The 13440-nt window shown below is 36.5% G+C and overlaps 1 protein-coding gene across 3 annotated transcripts; it reads right to left on the reverse strand.

Moving 5' to 3' along the window:
- Positions 1–767: 767 nt before the first annotated feature.
- On the reverse strand, positions 768–9635 carry LOC139784088 (uncharacterized). 3 transcript variants are annotated; one of them, XM_071723252.1, is made up of 8 exons: positions 5642–9635; positions 5375–5513; positions 5148–5270; positions 4676–4880; positions 4380–4583; positions 4086–4243; positions 1780–3995; positions 768–1044 (listed from the first exon to the last, which is right to left on the reverse strand). In XM_071723252.1, exon 1 carries the CDS (start codon positions 9031–9033, stop codon positions 5818–5820), a length of 3216 nt encoding a protein of 1071 aa, XP_071579353.1. In that variant the 5' UTR covers positions 9034–9635; the 3' UTR covers positions 768–1044; positions 1780–3995; positions 4086–4243; positions 4380–4583; positions 4676–4880; positions 5148–5270; positions 5375–5513; positions 5642–5817. The 3 variants fall into 3 exon arrangements, with proteins under 3 accessions (XP_071579353.1, XP_071579351.1, XP_071579352.1); XM_071723250.1 differs by having other exon boundaries at positions 5148–5513; XM_071723251.1 differs by having other exon boundaries at positions 4082–4243; positions 5148–5513.
- Between the last annotated feature and the right edge of the window lie 3805 nt (positions 9636–13440).

Consider the following 13440-nt stretch of genomic DNA (forward strand, 5'->3'; position numbering starts at 1 on the left):
ATACAAATAAAACAAATTTATTCTTTATGTTTTTTTGTACTTTTAAGTACTCTGCATTTAAAAATAATTTACATTATTTTCATCCATTTGTATCATGTCTATTTGTTATTTTAAAAAATTTGGCAATTATACCGTTCAATAAAGCAAAGTTTCAGCTTTAAGAATCTGTTTTTTGAATTGCAATACGATGATTTTTAAGGAAGTTATGAGCAATCAAAGTCAAAATGCTCATTTCTTATTCAATCCACGATAAAAACTTTCAAAAGTAGAGATTTCAAGCTTTAAAATCCTTTTTTTAAATTTAAATTTTATTCGTTTTTAACAAAGTTACAGCTGCTTGAATTTTGCCTATTTTTAAAGATAAATTTAGTGTTCTTTTAAAATACCTGACACATTGAAGATAATGAAAGTGCTTCTAGCATGCTCGGATTTTAGATTTCGAATATGCAACAAAATCAATATGTAAGTATTTCTTCAGAAAAATGCATCAACATTGGTTAGCGCTTAAACGTTAAATTTTCTTTTCCTGCGTTAAAAACTAAAGCTACGATTTATTTAAACATTATTGGTGCAATAACTAGGTAAAACATCAATTTAAACATACATGTGTAGTTTAGACAGGATATAAATCCAGGTCAGAATTACAAATTTCTTGAATGTACCAGCATTTAATTATACAGTAAATAATAAATTTATTTACAGTTACAATAGATTATACATATTAAATAAAACTTGATTTGGTAAGTATGAAGTAAATAACAATATAATAGTTTTATTAAATGTTTATTTAGCAATTATGTTTTCATGTATGTATAAGAAACGTAGCATATTCACATATTCACTTTGTATGTGTGTGTTCATATGTGTATGGTCAGAGGTACGAATATATAATACTGACGGGTTATATTACTGCTTAAAAATACGGCTTAAAAATAATTATGTTACTGTCTCGGTCTTCTGCCTCGTCTACCCCAATGGTAGTTAGCTGACGACATCTTTCTTCTTGTCGTCGTATCCCCGCGGCTCTGCCTCTTGGTCTTCGAACTGTAAATATGCTCATGTACCATAGCGTTTGGTCCAAAGCGTTTGGTCTGCACTATGCGATCGTGTTCTTCTCTATTATTGACAATGCGATCAAGTGCGATTTTTTGCGCATTTTTATTACAGACGTTCTTCATTACATTAACATAACAAAGTCTATACTTTCAAGGTACATGATGATCGTTTTAAAATGGTGTCTACCTGTGAGATCTTTAAGGATTATGCGCAGTGTTCAAGCTCCCGCACGGAGCACATTAAGCTAAATTAGTCTTCGTTATTTTATTTTTATCTTGCAAATTGTCTTTATTTGTTCTCTCTCTCGCGAGCTTACCGATTATTAATATCGAGTCGCCGCAAGCGCTTGGACACTTCGATAAGATTAAAGCGATCACAGACAGAGGCATTCCGGTAAACGAAACGCCGCGAACACCCCAATAGATACAGAGGCTAATACTTCTTTTCTTTTTTTTTAAGGATTTCTAATGATATCCCCTGGTGGAAATCTTCTCATGGGTAGGCAAAAAAGTCCCAATTCTCCCCATGAGTATCTTCCCTTTTTTGCCTACTTATGAGAAGATTTCCACCAGGGTAATGAAAGATCAATGTGTAATATTGTTTATCGCTGTAGTTTATTTTAATGTGTCTGTTTTTTAATTAATATCTTTATAATGCGTAATTACAAAATAAATTGATAGTGAAGTTACTAATTAAAATATAAAGAATTATAATTTTGCCTACCCTTTTTGCCTACCCATGAGAAGATTTCCACCAGGGTCCGTACCGCACGTAGGGCGTTCCCGTCGTTGCAAAACCGTTTCACGACTCGGAGGCTGCAAATGTAGCGAGTCGAGTTTGTAACGCAAGCTCCGTGTCCCAATTCGTTCTAGATGCGCTCCTCTCTACCTTATGTAATACATTACTCGCGTAAAGTATCGCGCAATTGTAATTGTACGTTATAATATGTAGTACAAATAGAGAATATACCGCGCGCGCGTGATGTAAAATTGTAAGAGTAGACCTAAAAGGTAGTAAAATCGTAAAACGTAAATATCGTAGAAAAGTTTCGCGAAAAAGCAAAGGCTCGTTCCAAAACAATAGCGGAAGGCTTATGAAATAGAATAAGAAAGCATTTATACTTCTAGTAGACCGTCGTGTTATAGTTCTGAAGGCACTGTTCAAAAGTTTATTACATTTCTTGGAATAACGGGTCTTCGCAAAACACCTCTTCGAATGGTGCGACAAGGAGAGTCGTTATAAACATCGACATGACCATTGCACACGCCTCCTTCGGTCTATATCACAAAATTCAAAATAGAGTAGTCTCAACTTGACAGCCTGTGCCACAATGTCAATGCCATATTTGTCGGGTCTGTGATCGCTTAGGAATTATCGTGAGCTAGCAAAAATCGATGGTCAGAATTCAGGCTTATGATACGCAATGGCCGGTGCATTTCCAATAATTATGTCATATCAATATCGTATCATTATATTACACAAACGCTTATTAATTTAGAGGCACATTGCTAAGGGTCTCGGTTTTTTTTCTTTTCAAGTTGCTCCCTACATTAATGAACTTATGACAATTAGCTAATTACGATTATTCAATACGTCAGCGATTTGGCATATATGTATATATATATATATATATATATAGAAGAGAGAAGTGTGTGTGACGAACGAACGGTGGATATCTTTCTTGAAAAGAACATTAATGTGTGTCAAGGTAGTTTAAAGACAATATTTGAGCTCGGAATTTCTTAAAATTAAGCGTAAAAAAATGCCATGTGCATAAAAATAATAAGACAACTCTCTACAGATGCTATAACGATCCCGCTATCGGATTTCCTTACCTAAGCAGGAAAACTTTGGCTACTGCTACACGCTATTTGTACTTCGGCGAAAAAGAGCCGAATTTACGATTCTTGCTAAGAACACCGATTGCGCATTTAGAAGAAAAAAGAACGGTACGCAGCACACACAGTACCTAAACCAGCAACAGATCATTTATATGTTCAGGAAGACCTTAACAGTACTATATATGCTCACGCTTTAATAAATCTGAATTCTACGCACAACGATTGTAATGTCAGAGAAGCATTTACTGTACTCAGAGAGTGTACTTTTTGCCGGAATGTTTAAACGTGATATTTCTTTTCTTTTCTTTTCTTTTTATATTCACACACAGCACTGGACTATTTGCGTTATTCGCGCTCATAAATTATTTAAAAGCTCTTAGTCTTTTGAACATTAAAGTCCAGAATGCTGCTCTGAGATATGAATGCTCTACAGAATGTACATAGTAGACAGCAAAAGCGTCTATACCACAGGATGTTCACATTTGCTCTGATGCAAAATATCGTTTTCTTTTTTTTTCTCGAGCTACAAAAATCAGGCTGATGCAATGGCAGATACTATGTAGATATATAAAAGTTAGCTTTACAACATGTAATTAACTTTACAACATGTAAAACCTGATAAAGTTCTTAAAAAATCTAAAGAACATTCCCTGAATAAGATCAATCACACGACAATTCAGTCCTCTCTAAGTATCGTACTTTGATCGTAGAACGCATCAAATAATTTCTTTTAAGGGAATCAAAATTTTCTAAAGTAATATGTATATAATCAATGATATATTCTCATGAATGTGTGGGTCCGTCATGGTACCAGCCTGGATCCGGCCAATCAAATCATGTGATTCCGTAGAGTCTAGACACAGACATTTCTCTTCCGCATTCGTACAGATGAGCCACTTAAGATAGATCACAAAAAGTACGGAGTGGGCATTAGAGGTGGGATTACTCTCTCGGAATCAGGCACTGCCTGGAACAGCACTGGTGATCTCTGATCCACTGTCGTGAACTGCATGATACTAGCTATGTTACCACATCGATAACAATAATTTGGGACCGACCACACTGTGACGAGTTTGTCATTAAACATGTACCTATAACCTGCATGATAAAAATATGCGTCATCAATACATACTTCCGAGATATTTAAAAAAATCTGCGACATAAATATTTGAGCAAAGACATACCTACCTGAACTAATTGGTGCGCCCTACAGATGAGTTTAAGATCATTCACTTCCATGAACATGTAAGTCACTTTGCTGCCAAACAGCCAGCCTGCACCACGCGGACTTACTGTCCATGTTTCTACATCTTCTGGATCGGACCAGACCAAATCACAGAAAGCACCTGTAATATGGCAATTAAGCAACGATATTTTATTATTATTGTATTATTATTGTACAATAACAGTAAATATCCAGTCATGTAACTTTTAATTATTATGTAACTTTTGCAATGACATATCACTTTATACAATTAATACCTTTGTGTGGAATCTTTTGATTTCTTTCAATCGTTCTAATTTGATCTAGTGTTCTAATAGCTGGAGACAATCCACCGTGTACACAAAGAACCTGTTCATCAATTAACTAAAACAGAATTTTATTCGAGCGTAATCAAAAGTGGAGTTATACCCTACAACAGTACTTCCACGCATTAGCATTGCCGTACTTGTTTTGGCATTCATCTAGAACAGAAAATGAAGAGACCAATGAAATCAAAGCTTTATTATACACAAATAAAAAAAGCCCAGAAAAGAAAGTATCGTTGCGCACTTACCGTAAAATCCAAATAAACGTGCGTGATTTGTCTAGTTTCGTGATTACCGCGTAGTAACGTTATCCTGTCGGACCATTTAGCTTTAAGTGTGAGCAGACGAGTAAACGTTTCTAAGCTAGCCCCGATCGACAAAATCTCCCAGGAATATGTAATTTGTATCTGGCACGGGGCCACCGTTACGAAACAGTTCCTCTAAATCATAGAACTGTAACAGCACAAAAACATGAACAATCTGATGTATATTAATATCACGATTGTGTACAAATAACTATACAGCTACAGAATATTAAAATCGAAAAGTTGTGAGGCAATAGATAATGGAAGACTAATATTGTTCCGACGCTAATTCGGAAGATTAAAATCCGCTAAAACTTTACGTCGATCCCGTAGCGGTGAGCAAGGATGCTCCGACTTTGAGGTTAGTACAACATTCATCGCACGATACTGTTATAATTGCAAATCGGAAACGTACCTCGAGTCCAGCTCTTCTGCGATCAACGAAGTCGGGATCGAACGTGTCAGTCGTCACTTTCTGCCAAGCGTAGAGAACCTTCTTTTCCGGCAGCGGTGGTAACACGATGTAGGGATACGAAATCTCCAGATAAGCACGAAGCAATTCAAATTCAGTATATCGCCGGCACGATTACGGTGTTACTACCGTTTCGCGTACGCGCGTATGCGCGCGTTGTCGCACCTTACCTCGCGACAGCGTGCGGCTCGTGCAAACGTTAACGTGCGGCCGCAATCGCGCCTCGTGTGAACAGGCTCCTTGATCTCAGTATCAGCTCCCTGCTCCCTGCCGTCAACTCCTTGATTGATTGATCTCAGTATCAGTTCCCTGCCGTCAATATATAATAATATAGTATAGGTTAACCTGTATGTAAACACTCGCGTAAACGTAGTAAACAGTAAAATAAGTAACAGTAATATATAGAATAGGAGATAATTACATAATAAAACAATTACCTTGAATTAATCGTCGCGTCGCGTAAAGAGTCACGGTCGGTCTCGCTCCGCGCGTACTACCGTGTCTCTTTTTTTTTTTTTTTGGAGGTTCCCTCGGTTGAGAGAGTAAGTGCCTTCAACTCCGCCCCGGAGTTATGTAGCACAACGTTGCTTGACCTTCTTATCTGTGTTTTTCTTCATATTATTTTTCCTATTCTTTTGATATAATTGTAGACACTTCTAATGGTTATCCATTCCTTTCTTCTTAATATTCTTGTTACATCTATTTCCTCTGTTATTCCTCTAGCCCTCAGTTCTCTGTCCAGTCTCTCCCTCTCCTCATCATACTTGTTACATCTCCATATTATGTGATCGATACTTTCGCATTCGTTTCCACACTCGCATCTGGCGTCCTCTATATACCCCTTTCTTGCCAGCGACTCGTTGACGTTGAAATGATTACTCCTCAGTCGATTAATCAATGTTATAAAATATCTTTCTTCATTCATTTTATGAAACCATGGTTTCTTCCTTTTTCTATTATAGAAATTTTTAAAGTAATAAATCCCCTTATATTTAGCGTCTTTAATCAATGAGTCTTGTGTTTTATTCCAGATTTCTCTTCTAAATTCTTGACGAAAATCCAGTAGTGGTACTTCTATCGTCTCGTCCTCCTCTTCCTCTGTTGCTTCCTTCGCAAGTTTATCCGCCATCTCATTTCCTACTATCCCTATGTGTGCGGGAATCCATATATATATTATTCTTTTCATTTTTACCTTAATCAATCTAAAATGTCTTTCTCTAATTTCATTGATGTATTTATTTTTATAAACATTTAGATGATTATTCTTCAATGCTTGTAGAACCGCCTTCGCGTCCGTTAAGATCACTATATCTTTAGGTCTATTCTCTGCTTCATTTTCCATTATTTCCATTGTTGCTTTTATCGCTATCGCCTCTGCCGTGAATGTCGAACAATTCTTCGGGATGCTGATATTGTATGCCAGTTCTTGTTCTTCTATGACGACACTGGCCCCTAATGATTTTCCGTTCTTTTTCTTGGATCCGTCCGTATATATCACCGTGTATCTCTCTTCAAGGTTGTATTTTTCTTTGACCTTCTCCATTAATTGTCTATCAGTGGTACCTTTCTTCTTTCTGTAGTATCCTGTATCCAGGTCTACTTCTATGTAATCTGTATTAGTGCTATAATCCATGTCAAATATCTCGAATTTTCTTCTTGGTCCCATCTTCCTTCTGCACCATTTTATTCTTCTCCATGCTTCTCCTATTATACTTCTTTGGTGTATTGGTTGTTTATATCTTGCAAAATCTTCATTGTGTGTTAATTCTTCTATCCTCTTGCACATTTCCTCATCTCCATATATGCTGATCTTACTCAAAAAGTTCCTTGCTAATAATTCCGCTCTATCTCTAAGTAGTGTAACTTTTGCTTCTGCTATTATCACATTGTTTGGTGTACTGTTTCGATAACCTAACGCTGTTCGTATTCCTAAATATTGAGTTCTTTCCATTTTTAATTTTTGATTTTGCTCTTTTGGAAAGTAAACAAAATTTCCATAATCCGTTATTGCTCTTATCAAACTCTTATACAACATCAAAGCTGTATTTACTTCCATCCCTTTAGATTTCTTGTTAAGGTATGTCATCAATGAGTTTGCTTTAGTTACTTTACCTTTAGTTTCTTGTACCTGTTTATGGAAATCCAGTCTACTATCTAACCATATACCCAGAAATTTAGCTTCTCTTTGGGCATATATCTTAGTATTTTGTACTTCTATATATGTATTATCACAGCCTCCATGCTTAGAAAATTGTACTAATACTGTTTTCTTAGGCTCTAATTGTAATCCTAATTCTATAAGTTTTTCGTTAATACTATTAACAGCCTTTTCCAGTTTTCGTTTATTTTCTGTTCTATTATGTCCAATAACATACGCCGCTATATCATCTGCAAATTGCACCGATTCGTATTCTACTCCCTCCTTATCTGTTATGTTACATGTATATAAAGCATATAGTAACGGGCTGAGTACCGCTCCCTGAGGGAGCCCTTTGTATACTCTACGATGTTCTGATTCCTGTCCACTAATAATAAATTCTGTGTCTCTATAATATAGCCACTTGCCTATGAATTTCATAATATTCTTTGGACAATTCAATTTCTTTAATTTTTTCATTAATATACTATATATTACATTGTCATAGGCTGATGAGACATCTAGAAAGGCTGTTAAAATATATTGATGTTTATAAATACCATTTCTTATATCTGTGGACAGTTTGACCAGATTTTCTGCACATGACCTACCTCTTCGAAATCCGTTTTGATCTTTCGCCAATTTGTCATCGTGTTCCGCCCACCAGACCAGTCGTTCATTCACCATTCTTTCCATTACCTTACCCACACATGATGATAACGCTATCGGTCTCACCTTCTCCTTGCCTGCTTTGTCGATGAACATTGTCTGATACTTTCTCCAATCTTCCGGAAACCAATCCGTAGTCCATACTTCATTACATATACTTAGCAGTGTAGCCTCCATTTCTTCCGTCATATCCTTCAACATTTTATATTCTATTCCATCTCTTCCTGGAGCTGAGTTTCTTCTAATCATTTCTAAAGCTCTTTTTAATTCTTCCTTGGTGAATTTATCTTCCACACTGGCTTCCTTGTATCTTTCTCCCTCTTGACCCTCCATTGCCGTTTGTACACTTGGTGGAGCTAGCTTCTCGATTTCCTTTCTAATTTCTTCTTCCCTGTTTTTATGTTTCCAGCTATTCCAATTTATTTTCTTCTTGACATTTTTGAAAGTTCTCATAGTATTCCATACATATGTTGGGCTGGTAAATCTGTTAATTGATGCACAGAAATTGTCAAAACTTTCTCTCTTCTTCCTGTTGATGATTTTCTTTGCTTCTGCTTTTCTCTTATTATATTGTACTAACGAGTGTGTATCCTTCTTTCTTTTAAAATTCTTCAATGCTCTCTGTCTGTTTGTTATTGCTTCATCACATTCTGCATCCCACCACGTAACTTTCCTTCTTCTTTGTTTGTCTATTTTTCTCTTCTTTTTTTCCTTATCTTCATCATCTGTCTTCTCTGTTGAACGAAAATTTTCTGTAATACTTTTAATTGTTGCTTTAATTGTTTCTATAAATGTTTTGTATTTTTCTTCTTTGTTGATTGCACCTTCCACTAGTATATTATTAAACGTCTCTTTATTTTCTTTTACTATTTTTTTCATTGCGTAATTATAATCCTTCCATTTTGTTTTTTTTGTTGAAAACCTGTTTGTTTTCTTTTTATAATCTTCAATTTCTGTTGTTATCCTTATCTCTATCGGGTAATGGTCTGAGTCCCACGTATCTTCATGTTGTCCGTACTCCATCACGTCGCTCAGGTTTGGTGTAGTAAAGATTAAATCAAATTATTTGAGTGTTGTCCTATCGCTCCCTCTCTTGAGACTGTGTCTTCATTGATGCAGATATATTCATGATTATACATTAACTCTTGTAATCTCTCTCCTTGTTGGTCTATATCATAACAATTCCATTGAGTATGATGTGCATTAAAGTCTCCCGCTATAATTGTTTCACAATCCTTACTATCATACTTGAAAATACCTTCCCATGCCCTAACAGATGTATCACCTGGCCTTCTATATACTGCTACTATGTTGATTTTCTTCAATGTGTTTATCAGTCTTACTCCTATTACATCAAAATTATTGTCAATATTATTCCACCCATTTATTACTTTAAATTCTATATTATCTTTAACACATATTGCAACCCCACCGCTGTTTCCCCTACTATTCTTACTGTAAGTTTTAAATCCTGAGAAAAATATATTGTCTTTTCTACTTTTAGTTTCCGTCAATATCATTATGTCATATTCTTGTATTCTTTTGTATATCTCGTTCTTCTTTCCTTGGAATCCTCTGCAGTTCCAAACTACTATTTTTAAAGTGAATGTACCTTCTATATTTGTGGGAAAACGCTGTGAGGTTGATCTTGTTTGATCCCCCTCACGCGCCATCCCCTTCCTCTTCCTTTCCAAAGTCTTTTTTGATTTCACCTACTATTATTCTTTGTTTTCTCCTTTTTTCCTCCATTTCTAGCCTCTTTGTTGTTCAAAATCTCCGCTTTCACTTTTTCTCTTTCTGCTTGATTGGTTGTCCCTAATTCCTTTTGTTCTGGTCCTTGTATCATTTCTTGAACTATTCTCCTGAACTCCCAATCTTGTCTTGTATAATACATAAGTTTTGCAGCAGTTTCATAATGATTCTTGTTCACCGTTGAATCCTGCCGCTATCTCCCCACTAATATCTTGTCTATCTTCCTCAGCTGTTCTACTCCTATTTCTTCCTCCGATGATTCACAATCCCAACTATCTTCCTGTCTTCTATTTTCATTATTATATGCAATTCCTCTTTATCCTTAGTGATCTCTCCCAATCTGTTATTGAACTGTTTGTAGTATTTGTTATTTCTATTTTCTTCCTTATTGGTTGTTGCATGTTTCTTTTTTTATGTTCCTCTTTTCTTCCTTGTTGTCTTCTTTCTCTGTTTTCTTCATATACTGTTATCTTCCTACCTGCATCTTCCATTGTTGATGGCATAGATACTTTCCCCTTCCATTTCTTTTCTTGGTGGACGTAGTTTTTGGCCATTCCATCGTTTTTTCGTATCTGTCATATACTTGGTCCTTATCCTGTTCTTTTCCTGTTAATATTCTTTCCGCTTCTCTCCGGGATACGTTTTGATATCCCATTATGACATTTATACTATTTGTTCTTTTCATATACATTACATGCTCTATATGTAGATCTGTGATTGCCTCCACAGTTTTCTACACTTAGGTGATTTAGTGCAATTACCATGGGCATATCTCCGCATATAATACATCTTTCCTCACTCTTACATGCTGATTGATGTGGCCAAATCTGAAACACTTAAAACATTGTTTCACTGCTGCAATGTACGGTCTGACCTTTATCTGTGTCCTTCTTCCAAAAAGATCTAATCTATGTCGTACTGTGTCTCCTTTAAACGTAATTATTAAATTTCCCGTATCTTCTTCTACTATTTGCTTATCTTCTTTATTCCATGTTTTTTCTATACATCCTTCCAATCTTCTCGATGTTATCGTGGTCGTCTATTGCCTCCCACAGTTCTGGGATACTTTCTCCCCAGTCCGTGATGACTCCTACGTACTTTGATCCTCTTTGGTCAATTTCCGCTGTAATTCCAATAGTGTCTGATAGCTTGTTGATTGCCTCTAAACAAATTTAGCATCATTACAGTTTTTAAACTTACAGAGTGCTGCTGTATGTGATAGCATAACTATTTCATCTGGATATTTCTTATCACGGGTTAGTACAGACCATATTTTGAAAAAATTCTTACCTCTCTTTATCTCTGTTTTTTTCCCTTTTTAACTTAAGAAACAATTTATATATTACGTTAGATCCTTCTGTGAACCTAACCTGTTTTTGGTCCACTATATCTGTCGCATCTAACTCACTTATTCTTTCTAATATGCCTTTACGATTCATAAACTCTTCCCTTGGCTTCTTTATAGCTCCCTGACTACTTCCCGCCATTCTCGCTTCGTTGTCAACTTTCGTCTTGCTTAATACTACCGACCTTACTTGTTGCGTATTCTCGGCATCCACTTCCATTTCTATTTCATTTGCCGTGTCGTACCTCGAATCTTCCTTGTCGGTCTCCCGTGATTCGTGTATTAGTTCTTCCAGATTGACGTCATCAGCTTCTGATTGGTTGTTTGTATCTTCCTTGTTGTTACCAACCTTCATTGCTATAATTTCCTCTTGGATTTTGGCGCGCTTCCTTCGCCATCTTCTTCCCTCCACTGTTATCCATTCTCCGTCTTTCTCTGAGTATCCCTCAGTGTAGTTCTCTTCATTATTCATTTCTTCGTTATCTGCTGCTCTCTTTTTGCCGTCTTATTTTCTTCCATCTCGATATCCGTCATTTCCTTTATCATTATCTTCCTTGCTGTATCCTTCCTTTCATCCGCATTCGCTTTCGTTGATTTTCTCATAACCGGTCTTTTGACTATGTTCCCCCCTCCAAGAGGGGGTACTGTTTTTATTCCCTGTGTTTTTCCTATAATTGACTTATTGAATAGTCTCTCGTTAAGTCTACTAAACTACTCTCGAAATACCCTCTAATTGACCCTCGAAAACTAACAATTACTTTCGCGGTCACTAGCTAGGTTAAAACGCGTGTGTACGCTACGGCGGCCATCACGCAACTCACTACCGTGTCTCTCGACGAGATAGGTTAACTGATGAACGACTGACAGCGCGCTAAACGCACTGTCTGCACTGTACTGCACTGCGCTGCGATATAATTGATGAACGACTGACAGCGCGCTAAACGCACTGTCCTGCACTGCACTGCACTTGCGCTGCGATACTAACGCCGTTAGCCGCCAGTTCGAAAAAGTGAAAGTGACATTTTTCTGTTATATATATGTTATATTGAGATGAGAGCGGGTCGACGTAGAAGAAAGTATCTTAAAATAAAAATTTTCAACATTTGGACTTTGCGTCGCAATATCTCCGCTCGTAGGGCACGTAGCGGAATATTATAACAGAAACCCCCCCCTAATTCGACCCCAAGCTATCGATCAAGCCTACTTAGAACTTGATCCGTTCACTCGTTATCGAGATCTCAACATCTCGTATACTCGCAACCCGTCGCGTCGCGTAAAAGAGTCACGGTCGGTCTCGCTCCGCGTATACTGGCGCGAGACACTGCCGTGTCTCTTGATAAGCGGTCGTTTCCAGTCGTTTCTCCAGTCTTAAAAAGAAGTTTCAACGTCCTGTGTGCAAGAGAGTGCATTATTAAGGAGGTTATATGATACGCAAAATTTCTTCGTCAAGCAGTCTTACATATATAATACATATTTCTGTTTTTTACGTTTTTACAGAAATAAAATCTCATGAACAGAAATAAATACGCGGTAGTTAAATTCTATCCGATTCGTCGTATTCAGAATTCCAACAGCCTGGCTCATCATAAGTGATGATGATGATAATAAATATCAACAATGTTTGGTGGCCACCTCGAACAACAAAACAGTGCATTAGCAATAGCGAGTTGTGAAAGGCCTAACCATAATACCTGGAATCGATTCGAAGTGGAATTCATCAAATATTGCTGTACGTATATGATCTGTTCACTCGTTATTGAGATTTCAACATCTCGAGTACTCGGAAATCGTCGCGTCGCGTAAAAGAGTCACGGTACGGTCTCGCTTCGCGTGTACTTGGCGCGAGACACTATTATTTATAATTGTTTGATATTCTTGTTTGACGTCAGAAGCGAGAAATTGCATCCCAAAATTCTTACGGTATACGTTTGAATAATAAAAAAAGTATATCCATAAAACGAAATTGTAATTAATTTCAGTATATTTGTAAAATATATGAAGCACTTTCCTTTTGTTGAAATAATCAATAATATAGCTGAAAATGAAAGAAGACGAGTGTTAAAAGGTAGATTGCATGTCACGTTGTCTGTACGGCTTTTTAATAATTAAAGCCAAAGGAAAGTGTTCGGTATATTGTACAAATATGCTGAATCAATTACAATTGCGTTTTATGGATATTTTCTTATTTTAACATATACCACAAGAAGTTTTGGCATACGATTTCTCGGTTCTGACGACATCAAATAAGGATACAAGCAGCGAGTAGGCGGAGCCTTAAGAATTCTGACTTAAGAAACTGTAGAGAGAAATTACTATTCCAAATTTATTTCTTT

Source organism: Temnothorax nylanderi, unplaced genomic scaffold (assembly GCF_030848795.1).
Source record: "Temnothorax nylanderi isolate EJ_2023f unplaced genomic scaffold, tnyl_v1.0 TNYL_tig0583_pilon, whole genome shotgun sequence".
Taxonomy (NCBI): Eukaryota; Metazoa; Arthropoda; class Insecta; order Hymenoptera; family Formicidae; genus Temnothorax; species Temnothorax nylanderi.

Bases quoted from the DNA above. Each gene is read 5' to 3' on its own strand.
- LOC139784088 (XM_071723252.1), bottom strand. From the start codon at position 9,033: ATGGAGTACGGACAACATGAAGATACGTGGGACTCAGACCATTACCCG.